The following is a 12,882-nucleotide window of genomic DNA, read 5'->3' as shown; positions in this document are numbered from 1 at the left end:
CAAAGTTGTTTGAACCATCACAACATACCAGCTATCATTTCAACATATGCATTCTCTTAAAAATATGATAAAACAAAAAGACCTATTGGGAAAGATGAATGAAAATTTCAAAAATAATATGTTCTTTTAACAAATTTAAACATCTGTTTTAAACAATAATTTCCATTGACTTAGTTCTAAGTAGTCTTGTACTGGTTCTTTGTTACATGAGTAGACTACAAAATCAAAATTAAATTCAATATTGATTTTTAAACCCTTCTTTACATTATCAACTCACTTTCACCATTAGCAAATAACCAATAAATTCAAACAAAACAGACTGTAATGGAGTATCTGCTCTACTCTGAACAAGAAGTTATAGTTCATATAAAAGAATTCCATAGTATTTACATTCATTCATTCAATAAATAAAACCAGAGAGCCAAGATAAAGCAATGTGCAAAGTACTGTGATTTGTGCATCTTAGACTTTATTCAAAATTTTTATTTTATAATAATTAAATAGTATAATAATAGAAATAATGTAACACATATTTGGGTAGGCTAGTGCCTAGCCAACTAAGTCTTTTTAAAGGTGTAACAATTTAAAGCAAAGGAAACTTGCCTGATAATTACAGAGATTAAAATGCTCCAGGAAGTTTGGAGATTTATTCTGGGGGGAGGGGGGGAGTCTTTCAAAAACTAAATTGCAGCATACAATCACCTTCAAGTTACCTAATATCTACTATATACACAGTGGTCTATACTCCACTGTACAAGTTTTTCTGGTGGCAATAAAAAAATATTTAACCATAGGTTGAGAATACAGGGTCATATTATTTCCTCTTCCTATTTAATATTGTGGTTTTAGGAGTCCTTTAAAAGCTTTTATTTTAAATTTTAAAAATTCACAATTTACAACAAACGGGACACGGATTAACCTCCTTGTCTATGCTTTTACCACTAGCAAACATGTTCTACCTTACGAACTGGTCCTATGGACCTCAAACATTACCATTAAACAAAACTGACTAGGCATAATGCAAAAAAATAGTTTATAGGCCCTTTAAGTTTTTGGTCTAAGGACCAATCCAACCCAAATTGTTTGCCTGTGTTGGTGATTTGATGTCCTGAAACAAAATAAGTTTGCAGAATGCCAGGTTCCATGTTAATCACAGAACTGCTGCAATGCCAAAAGGGAGATGAGAGAATGATGCTATTGCCGTCCTAAAATATCTGGTTCTGCAGAAAACTCCCAGCAGGCACAGGCTTATAGGACCTGACTAGGGACAGGGCTGATAGGACATGCTACAGGGCACACAGGCTTACAGAACATCACTTGTTCTGTGGCAGCAAGCTAAACTTTTATTTCAGTAAAGCATATTTTAGGAAATCAGCCCAAATTGGTAGCAGACTGTGTAAGCTCTGAAGCACTTAATAAGAAAATTACATTGAAAATTGTTATATCTATGATTTTACTCTAACACAGTCCAAAAGCAAATAATTCTAGAGTCCATTAGGCCCCTATCAGGGGCTCTACAAATACAATACTGCCACTACCAATTTTCTATACCGTTATTTTGTTAGACCTTGCATCTGTTATTTAAGCAGTTATCTAAATTATGAGAATTGAGGGAGAGAGTTGTTATAAAATAAAACCTAAAAGAAAAGTACTCTGCTTAAATGTAGCTACCAACACTCAAATTATTTATAATTCCATGGTGAAAATACAAGAAAACATCAGTACTTAAGAGTTTTGAATAGGAAAAAAAGATCCACACAAACGTACAACAAATATATCATTTATTCTTGTCACTCTTCTTTCAGCAGACATAGAAAAGGACAATGTTTCAGTTTGAGTTAGCTCCTGTCCTAGCAGGTTTTACAAGGTTGGAAGACATGCAGCTGTGGTAGGTCAATGCCAGTTCCGGCTGCATCCTTTAATCTTTCACAAAATTTCATCTTATTCTAAGAATGTCATCCGAAGTAATCGTCAGTATTAAAGAACTAACTTCAAACAGCAATTATATTAGCTCTTTTATACAGTGAAATTTAATAGGATTTGTATTTAGGTCATTTGTCAGTTCTTTATTGACATCTGGAAAATCCACCCTGATTTATAAACAAACTAAATGATACAAGCCAGGTCTCCTTCGAGTACTTGTGCAAGGACAATACATTTGCTCTTAATAAATCCAAATGTGTATAATAGAGCAAACTGGTATTTCTCGTCTGGAGACTATTCACTAACACTCAAGCCACTGAACCAATAATAAAATAATATTTCATTTAGAGAAATGTCTGACTGAAAATTTGAAAAGCCAAAGACCATGAAGCTATATTTAAAGTGGGATAATATTTACTTCAATACAGCACTTGTAAAATTGAAGGAAAGGGGGAGTTCAATGAAAGCCATTAGGCATGAAGGGGGGTGGAGGTGGGGAGACATGGGCTACTCATAATCTAAGCAAGGCTTCAGATTGCAAAGTCCTCCCCAAATAAACAACCTACTGTACCTAAAGGCCAAATTACCACCTGAGATTTCCAAAAGATCCAGATATTTCTCAACTGTTCAGGATACAACAAATCTGATTCACATTTTCTTTAAACAGGCACCCAAAGGCACAAGTCCAAGTGTGTCATTTGCCCAAAGCAAGTAACCAAGGTCTAACTGGACCTTTGAGCTTCTGGAAGTCCTGGAGTCAGGCCGCCCCTGGCGCGGTGAGGGCTGATCTCCACCTCTTTCCACCTGGCACTATGCCCCATAGAAATCCACCCTGGGAGGATATGAGAGGTGGACCGCAGGGTGCACAGCTGCGTTCCCGGGGCTGTAAGGGCCTTGCAAAGCAGTACCCACCTAAAGTTTTTCGGCACATCACCCCTCTCCCACCTCCAGGCTCACATGGGAGCCTAGCCCCCACTTACTGTTGCTGGATTTGAGGTCCCGGTGCAAGATGGGCACGACGGCCTCTTCGTGCAGGTAGAACATCCCCCGGGCGATCTGCACAGCCCAGTTAACCAGGACGTGCGGGGGTATGCGGCGCGCGCGGCGCGGGCTGGGGACGCCGGGGTCCGAGGCGGCGGCGAGAGCTCGGTTGAGCGCCCCGCCGCGGGCGAACTCGAGCACCAGGCAGAGGTTGGGCTGCCGCAGGCAGACGCCGCGCAGCTGGATGATGTTGGGGTGCCGCAGCATGGAGAAGAGCTTCGCCTCCCGTCGCACACTCTCGGCCGCCGTCGCCGCGTCCTGCTCCGGGTCCCGCCGCGCCGCCTTTACCGCCACCTCCTGGCCCTGCCAGGTGGCCCGGTACACCTGCCCGAAGCCACCGGCGCCGATCAGCTCCTTCAGTTCCAGCCACTCGAACTCGATCCGCACTGGAGAGCCTGGCCGCGGTGGTGGTGGTGGTGGCGGCCGCGGCAGGGCTGGCGGCGGCGCGGTGCTCGGCCAGCCCGGGCTGTGGCCCCCGCGCGGGCCCGGCGGCGCCTGGCGGACGGCCGGGCCGTACGGGGCCACGTAGTTGGCGGGGAAGATACCAAGGCGCCTCTGCACCTGGCCGGCCCACCAGCCCTCGTCGCCCGACACGGCAGCGTCCTGGGACAGCACCTCCACCAGCTGGCCCCGCCGCAGGCTCAGCTCGTCCTCGCCGCTCGCCTCGTAGTCATACAGCGCGGCCCACAGCCGCCCGCCCCCGGGTCCCGCCGCAGCAGAGGACGAGGACGAGCAGGAGGAGGCGGAGGACGACGACGACGAGCCGGTGGCTGCGGGGACCCCTCGGGCAGGGGACACGGGCCTGTCGACCCCTCCCTCGGCGCCGGGGAAAGCCATGAGGGGGTGGCCGTGAGGAGAAGGGTCGAGGCGCGGGGCTGCAGGCTCAGCCTCCGGGACGGCCAGGTGGGCGCATCGTCCGGCGGGGTCGCCCGACCCCACGTACCAGTCGCAGTCTGCGAGAAGGGAAGGTTGGGGGAGGGAGGAATTGAGGAAAAGGGGAGAGCGGGTGGCGTGGAGAAGCGGGTGTTCACAGGGCTGCCGGGTCCACTACCCGGAGGCCCCGGGCTTCAGCCCCCAGCTCTTCCTCAGCCGCCTCTGCTGCTGCAGCTGTGGCCGCGGGCGCTGTGGCCACCATGCTGACTCCGTCGGCCTGCAGCCGGCCTGTAGCTCGCTCACCCCGCCTTCGCCCGCCGCCGGCGTCGCGGGGACCCGCCCCCGCTGCCGGGCGCTCGCGGCCATTCGCGCGCCGCACCCACGTGACCCGGAAGGCGGAGCTAGCCGAGAGGGGTGACACGTTTTCGGGAAAGTTTAAATTAAGTAAAGGGTAAATCTTTGGGAATCGCCTCCTCTGTAAAAAGCGAGTGAGAAGGGGATAGAGAGCTTTAGGGATACCAGATCTGGTGCTTTAGGGTATGAGAGGAGGGAGTGAATTGCAATTTTAGGAGCGCGAAAGCACATCCCAGAACGGTGCGCATTACAAGTCAAAGAGTGGTCTCAAACCTGCGCCAGCGTGCATTTGAATCCAAAGTGCGTTTCAGCAGTGAGTACGTTACAGGTCACAGAACAGACTGAACTACTGATCAGGAGAGTCCCGGAAGCTCTTTTCCTCGTGACAACTAATCCTTTGTTTTTACCGTCTGCTCAAATGGAAAAGAGCCGCCTGTCCCCCTGTGAACCCACAGGTCTGGGTTTATGAGGCTTTGGCCACAACTGGGTGCTACGCTTTCTGGCCTCTTGGGGCTTTGTTTTCCTCTGGTGGCGGTTGCCCATTGTCTGCCAGCCTTAGTTTCTCTCAGTCTCAGAAAATGCCCATAGAGCAGAAAAGTCGTACACAGAAACTTAGTCCTCCGTGGTACGCTGAGTATTCATTTACCTGGTGTTTACTTGGTGTTCCTCGAGGGAACGAATTGTGTACATAAACATTCTGGGAAGCAGAACCTCCGCTTGTCTTGATAGGTAGGTCTGGCCTTGCACCATTTACCCTGTAAAGCAAATAATAGCCTTCTAACATTTCGAAAGTAAAGTCTCTCTGTTTTGGGGCAAGAACTATTTCAGGTCTCACAATAAGGAAGAAATTTGGAATTTTCTGTATGAACATGATTTCTTTGTAATTTGTTCATTTATTTATTTAAGATAGTTTAGAGGGTTTACTGGTGAGGAAAGCTGTGGGAAGAAATAAAATTAGTTCTCATGAAATGGATTGCCCCTAATAGATGTAGCAAACCCTGTGTTCCTCTGCAACTGAAAGGACAGCAGTGCAGTACCCCACTATCTCTTTTGGGCTTTCTAGCTTTTCCCAGTCCCAGTCTCACAAGGGCTTTCTGTTCTCTACCCTGTTGTTTTCCCCATTCTACCCCCGTTTACAGTTTCTACCACAGCCATTACAGGCCTTTACAGACATATGGTTCTCCTCTCAATGCTGATAGAGAAATAAGTCTAATTTTACTGCTATATATTGAGCACATATTCTTTGTGAGACCTTATACTAAGGAATGAGAGATATAATACAAATAGGGAATTCCTCTGCTTGAGAGAACAACAAGGGAATCAAGTTCCACAACAGGAGGACAAACCAATTTTCCTGGCTCAAGGTGGAGGAGCAGTTAATTATGACTGAGGTGACTGGGGAATGCTTTGTGACATGTCATTTGTGCTGAGGATGACTAGGATTCATAGAAAAAAGGATGAAGGAAGTTCCAAGCAAATAGAACAAAGACGTGAAAGTACAAAGTCTGTATAACAGTGGACTCAATGAATGACAAGGGGTTGAAGTTACTTTGGCAGGAGAGGAGGCTAGAAAGATAGAAAAGAGTCAAGTTATATGAAAATTCTAAAAGAATCAGTGTCCTACAGTAGGCCAGAATTTCCTAAAATGTGGGTCCTCTATCACTAGTGACCAGAGAGACTATTTTAGGTGTTTTGAGGATAGTATATATAATAACATTGGAACATAATGACAAATTTATTGTCTTTTTAGTTTTCCTCAAGTCCTTCAGATTATACCATTTATTAACTTTGTGACCTTGTGCAAGTTACCTTCCCTCTCTGTGGCTCAGTTTCCTCCTCTCTAAAATGGGATAATAATAAACAGTACCTACCTCAGAGTGGTTGGGAAGACTAAATGGAAAGGTGATTAGCATATAGTATAAGTAAATGTTAGCTCTTATTATTAACATCCGTTTTTAATAAAGAGAGCAAGCAGATCTCTGACTTGGTTCCTTTGGCAGACCAGAGTTTATAATTATTTTGTTTTTCTGGTATTTATATTTATAGTTGCTTTCTGTTTATGACAAGTGATATGGATTTTCTATTTGCAGCCACGTAAATAAGTTTTTTACTCAAATTATTTAAATAAAAATGAGTCAACTTAAAAGAAAAAACAAATAAAGTCATACAGTTGGTACGTGGATTTGGCAAAAATGGTGAAGGTGGCACTCAAATGACCGAAATTTGGTAGACGCTGCTAGAGGTAGTGGGGAGCCTTTGATGTTTCTGGAACACAGCAGTGATATGATTGAATTTAAGTTGTATATTAGCAACAATGGAAATGGTAGTTTAAGTAGATCAAGGTAATGCATAGGAAAACTAGATGAGAGTCTACTGTAATAATAGAAGGGGAAATTAGGAGGGATTGAAACTACAGTATCAACTTTGGAAAGTAAAGAGACAGAAACAATATGCAGAGAAAGAATCATAAGGATTTAGTGACCTATGATAGTTTGAGTCATGTACCCCAGAAAAATCATATTCTTAATTTTATTCCCATTCCTGTGGGTGTGAACCCACTGTAAATAGGACCTTTTGAATATGCTATTTTTAGTTAAGTTATGGCCCAACTGAGTCAGGTAGGTCTTAATCCTATTATTGAAGTCCTTTATAAGCAAAAGAAATTAAACATCATCAAAGAAAGCCATTGGGAAGAGCTGGAAGCAAGAAATCAGCAGAACTGGAAGAGAAAGGGGAGGACCTGGCCATGTGCATCACCATGTGACAGAGAAGCCAAGGAATACGAGGATCCCCGGCAGCCAGCCTCAGAATTCTACATTCTTCAGGGAGAAAGCATCGCCTTACTTATACCCTGATTTTGGACTTCTAGCATCAAAACTGTGAGCCAATAACTTCCCATTCTTCAAGGCAATCCAATGTATGGTATTTGACATAGCAGCCTGGGAAACTAAGACAGGGCCCTTGTCCAAAACTCAGGGTCCTGATATGTTCCAGATTTTAAGTTTTGGAAATTTATATGAATATTGGCATCCTCAGTAGAGTGTTAGGTAGCACTCGATGATCAAACATATTATTTCTCCCTTAAAATGTAAGACTATTCTCACCAAGGAGGATAAATGAAGACACAAACTCCCTCTTATTTCAGATCAAGTTTTGTTGCCAAATGAATTTTGATGCCACCTTACAAAATAAATTTTGGTTTTCAAAACTTCTCAGATTTTACAATTATGGATAAGGTTTTGTGGGAAATGTTTGAGAAACTTCTTTGAGGTTTCTAGCTTAAGCAGGTAGATGGATAGTAATGATATTAAAGGCCTAGGAAATAGTTTTAGGGAAAAGATAATTCATTGACATGTTGAGTTCAGGATGCTTTGGGGACAACTAGTTGTATAGTATGAAATGTCAAAGAATCAGGAGCATAGAAAGTATGTAGTGATAGAAGGAATCGGTTTTGGAAATAATTCTGTAATCGGGATGTCAGAACTGTTCTCCTGGGCCACCACACAGTGCGTGGGGGCCAAGTGTGTCTCTGTGATTAAGAAGGCCCATCTAAAGCTGTGTGACCAGTTTTGTTCATCCTTGCAGACTCATCTGTTCTTTTCAGAGACCTGCCAAAATGCAACCTCCCACGTCCCAGAGGAATCAATCTGCAGAGCCTTCTAATTTAGGTTGAATTAAGGAGTACCAAGGTTCTCTAACTCTCCATTCCTTGATTTAGAATCATCCCATAGATGTTCCTTGAAGTTCGAACAGTGTGATTCTCTGAGACCTGTTTCCCATGTGGTACCTCTGAGCAGAAAACACTCCTGGCAGGAAGTCTGTCTGGGGCTGATTAGCCTAAAATTCACCATTTGTTGCTTTTTTGTCCTTTAAAAAAATCTCTTAAGTTTTACTGTGTAATGCACTAGTCAAATGTGTGCTATAACTGTGTCCACTGTGTCTAGACTAGCATATTCCACCAGAAAGTAAGACATGAAGAGAAGAGCTCAAAGACAGAAATTTGGTTACACATATGTATTAAAATAGAAGGCTAATAAAATAAGAACCAAGAAGAAAAATTAAAAGGAATCAAAGAGGTTAGTGTTAGGGAAACAGAAGGAACGGTTGTATGGGATTGTTCTCTTTTAAAAAAAATAATTAAAGTTGGATCCTTCATAAGAATCACTTTCTTAATTTCTTTTGGGAGTTTTTCTCTAATTAAATTAGCTCTGCCCCTATTATCTTAGCTCAGCAGTTCTCAAAGTGTGTTCTGTCGACTGCTGGAGATCCCTGAGACCCTTCAGGGTATCCATGAGGTCAAATTTATTTTCATAATAATTCTGAAATGTTTTTTTCTCTGTGTTGAGATTTGCACTGATGGTGCCAAAGCAGAGATGGGTAGCACAAATCTAGGCAGTGGCAACAAACTAAACAAGTAGTTGTTGTATTTTTTCAATGTTGCACGCTTGCAGTAAAAGATAAAATGCCAGTTTTACATAACAATGTCCTTGACAAAGTAAAAATTGTTAATTTTATTACATCTGTACATTTTTTTTCTTCTATGTGACAAAATGGGGTATACATACAGAGCAATTCTGCTGCATCTCTGAATATGGGGACTGTTTTAAGGAAAAGTAGTTGTGTGATTCTTAAGAGTTGCATGCTGACCTGGCCAGTTTTTTTGATGGAACACTATTTTTACTTGAAAGAATGACTGATAGACAAAATGTAGTTATTCAGACTTGAATACTTGACATTTTCTTAAAAATGAACAAAGTGAGTCTGTTACTTCAATTAAAACAGCTGACAGTACTGGTTGCCAATGATAAAATGTCGGCTTCCAAGCAAAAATTCAGAATTTTGGAAAGCTTATAGCTGCTAACATGAGCTCAATAACTTCCCAAGTACTTAAAGAATTTTCTGATACAATTGTTAGTTATTAATGAATGTGATTTTTTAATATTGTCTAGTGCAGTGTGTCAATATTGGGAAGATCTGTACAGCTCAGTGAACTAATATTTTCCAAAACACCAGTGTCTTTTTAAATGCATTTTTAAATTGTGAACTTTAACATAATACATATCAGTGATAACATTCAAAGTATGATTTAATGAGTGGTTCAGAGCAAATTTCAGAGAATGTCATGGGTCATAGTTCCACAACTTCAGCTATTTCTGTTATTGTAAAATATAACATACATACAGAAAGGTGTTAACTTTTAGTGTACAGCTCAACAAGCAGTTATATAGGTAATTTCAAAAATTGTTATGAGTTACAGTTCTACAGTCTCAGTTCTTTCCTTATGAAGACATATAGGGTATATACATAAAAGTGAAGATTTTCAAAGCACAATTCCATGCGTAACTGCAGAGCAAATTTCAAAGAATGTTATAGGTTAAAGTTCCACTATGTCATTTACCTCCTTCCAGCTATTCTAACACCCCAGCATCTAAATATATATATATATTTGTGTAAGGTTTCAGTATTCATAGACCTTTGTTAAATCTTATCTTGTTTGTTGCTATCCCTTCCTCTCATTTAATCTCTTTCTACATCTTCAGGGGTGTCTAGGCAGTGACCACCCTAACTTGTTCATATTGAAAGGGGTTGATGACAGTATGGGGAAGCGGGCTGCATCTGATTGTTGTTCTTAAAGAGGATGTTGCCTCTGGGTTTTAGGGTTTTAGGACTTGTTTGGCATAGGAACACTCTGGTGGATTTCAGTTTCTAAGAGATAAAACTTAGTGAGTGAATCTTTTATAGAGTCTCTGGTAGGGACCTAGGTATTTAGGGACTACTTTTGGTAAGAGCATAGCATACTGTGGCCATTTGGGATGTCTAGCTGGAGCTTGCATAAGAGAAACCTCCAGGAAAGCCTCTTGACTCTATTTGGGATTTTTCAGCTACTGTAACCTCAGCTTCTTACCTTTTTTTTTTCTCCTTTTGGTCAAGTAGGCACTTTCAATCCCTCAATGCCAGGGCCAGGCTCATTCCTGGAAGTTGTGTCCCTGGTGGCAATGGTGGTGTGGTAATAAATTTATTTGCCAAGTTGGGCTTAGAGAGAGAAAGGCTACATCTGAGCAACAAAAGAGGTTCCCTGGAGGTGCCTCATAGACATAATTATAGGAAAGTTCAGCCTCCCATTTCACAAGAGCAAGCCTCAAGTCAAGGGCCTGATTTATTAAGTAGGGGGTTCCTGATTTCACTTAATATATATTCTATCGCAAGATCAATGGTCAGCTTCTTACATTATCTTCACTTAGTTGTACAGTCATCATCACTCTCAATTTTAAACAATTATCATTAAAACATCCCAGAGCTTTTATCAGCTGCTAGTTATTCATCCCTAGTATTAGCATAGTGTTGGTAAGATATTCCTATTAAATATAGTCTATAATATGTAATGGGTAGTTTTTCCATATAATACTCATTATTAACTCTCTGTACCAGTGTCATACCTTATAAGTATATCATGCTGTCGTTTGTGGTGCTACCCTGTGGGTTACATGCCTTTAAACTACCATTGATGGACATGTTTGCCTTCAATGCGTCACTGATACTTACAATCCTATTAATGAACCATAGTCACACCTGACCATTCCCAAAACATTTATTTCACCCTTATTGTCATATCCGTACATATTAGATTATCATTCCCCTTCTCTAGCTTCTGTCTATCTCTAGGTCCCCTATATTCTACATTATAAGACACTTATTTTACATTTTTCACAGAGTTCATGTTACCGATAACATACAATATCTCTCCTTTTGTGTCTGGCTTATTTCACTCAGCATTGTCTTCAGCGTTCATCCATGTGTCATATGTTTCATGACCTTGTTCCTTCTTACTCCTGTGTAGTATTCCATCGTACGTATATACTACATTTTGTTTACCCACTTATCTGTTGAAGGACATTTGGATTGTTTCCATCTCTTGTCAATTGTGAACAATGCTGTTATGAACATTGGTGTGCAAATATCGCTGTATCACTGCTTTCAGATCTGGGTATATATTGAGAAATGAAATTGCTGGATTGTAGAGTAACTTGATATCTAGTTTTCTGAAGACCCATCAAACTGTCTTCAGATTGGCTATATCATACAGTCCCACCAGCAATGAATAAGAGTTCCAATTTCTCCACATCCTCTCAAGCATTTGTAGTTTCCTGTTTTGTTGAATGGCAGCCATTCTTATTGGAGTGAGATGATATCTCATTGTGGTCTTGACCTGCATCTCCCTAATAACTAGTGAAGATAAACACCTTTTCATGTGTTTTTTTAGCCATTTATATGTCCTGTTTGGAGAAATGCCTTTTCATATCCTTTGCCCATTTCATAATTGGGCTGTTTGTACTATTGTCTTTGAGTTGTAGGATTTCTTTGTATATGCAAGATATCAGTCTCTTAGCAGATACATGTTTTCCAAATATTTTCTCCCATTGCGTTCGCTGCCTCTTCAACTTTTTGACAAATTCCTTTGAGGTACAGAAGCTTTTAATTTTGAGGTGTTGCCATTTGTCTGTTTTTCCTTTCGGTATTTGTGCTTTGGATATAAGATCCAAGAAGCTACCTCCAAATACTAGGTCTTGAAGATGTTTCCCTACAGTATCTCCTAGGAGTTTTATGGTACTGTCTCTTATATTGAGGTCTTTGATCCAATTTCAGTTGATTTTTATGTAAGGTGTGAGACAGAGGTCCTCTTCCATTCTTTTGGATATGGATATCCAGTTCTCCCAGCCCCATTTGTTGAAAAGACTGTTCTGTCCCAATTCAGTGATTTGGTGGCCTTGTCAAAAATCAGTTGACCATAGATCTGGGTGTCTATCTCCAAATTCTCAATTCAATTCCATTATTCAATGTCTGTCTTTGTGCCAATATCATGCTGTTTTGACTACTGTGGCTTCATAGTAGGCTTCAGAGTCAAGAATTGTAAGTTCTCCCACTTTGTGTTTTTTTTTTTTTTTTGAGTGTTTTTAGCAATTCAAGGGCCCTTTTCCTTCCAAATAAATTTGATAACTAGCTTTTCCAAGTTTGAAAGGTAATTGTTGGAATTTTGATTGGAATTGCACTGAATCTATAGATCAATTTGGGTAGGATTGACATCTTAATGATGCTTAGCTTTCCTATTCATGAATATGAAATATCTTTTCATCTCTTTAGGTCCCTTTTAATTTCTTTTAGTAAAGTTATGTAATTTTCTGTGTAAATGTCTTTTACATCCTTGGTTAAGTTTGTTTCTAGGCACTTGGTTTTTTGGTGCTATTGTGAATTCAATCTTGAGTGTTCAGTTAGGTAATCTCCAGTGTATAGGAACATTACTGACTTATGTGTATTAATCTTGTATCCCGCCACTTTGCTGAATTTGTTTATTAGCTCAAGTATCTGTGTCATTGATTTCTCAGGATTTTCCAAATATAACATCATATCATCTGCAGATAATGACAGTTTTACATCTTCCTTTCCAATTTGGATGGCTTTTTTTTATTTGGGTTGCTGGATTACTCTGGCTAGAACTTCTGGCACAATGTTGAATAATAGTGGTGACAGCGAACATTCTTGTCTCATTCTTGATCTTAGAGGGAAGGCTTTCGGTCTCTTACCATTGTGTATTATGCTGACTGTGGGTTTTTCATATATGCCCTTTACCATATTGAGGACATTTCCTTCAATTCCTACGTTTTGAAGTGTTTTTATAAAAAAGGATGCTGAATT

At 41.1% G+C, this 12,882-nt stretch overlaps 2 protein-coding genes across 7 annotated transcripts in view; one reads left to right on the top strand and one right to left on the bottom strand.

Moving 5' to 3' along the window:
* Positions 1–4,141, bottom strand: part of MAP3K21 (mitogen-activated protein kinase kinase kinase 21) — a 55,368-nt gene extending 51,227 nt beyond the window's left edge. Inside the window, exon 1 of one of the 2 annotated variants that reach the window (XR_005214484.1) lies at positions 2,904–4,140. Coding sequence is in view for 1 of the 2 variants with exons in the window: in XM_037821080.1 (XP_037677008.1) it covers positions 2,904–3,801 (898 nt within the window). In the remaining variant the exon portion in view is untranslated. Of the gene's footprint in view, positions 1–2,903 lie in introns of both variants that reach the window. The other variant, XM_037821080.1, reaches the window with a different exon arrangement.
* PCNX2 (pecanex 2) overlaps positions 2,819–12,882 on the top strand; it is a 380,796-nt gene continuing 370,732 nt past the window's right edge. For 4 of the 5 annotated variants that reach the window (XM_037821068.1, XM_037821046.1, XM_037821027.1 and 1 more), the window contains exon 1: positions 2,904–3,867. The gene's annotated coding sequence lies outside the window, so the exon portion shown is untranslated. Of the gene's footprint in view, positions 3,868–12,882 lie in introns of all 5 variants that reach the window. The other variant, XM_037821056.1, reaches the window with a different exon arrangement.

The sequence above is a fragment of the Choloepus didactylus genome, chromosome 2, assembly GCF_015220235.1.
Source record: "Choloepus didactylus isolate mChoDid1 chromosome 2, mChoDid1.pri, whole genome shotgun sequence".
In the NCBI taxonomy this organism is placed as follows: Eukaryota; Metazoa; Chordata; class Mammalia; order Pilosa; family Megalonychidae; genus Choloepus; species Choloepus didactylus.
This window is presented reverse-complemented; position numbering and strand designations above follow the sequence as displayed.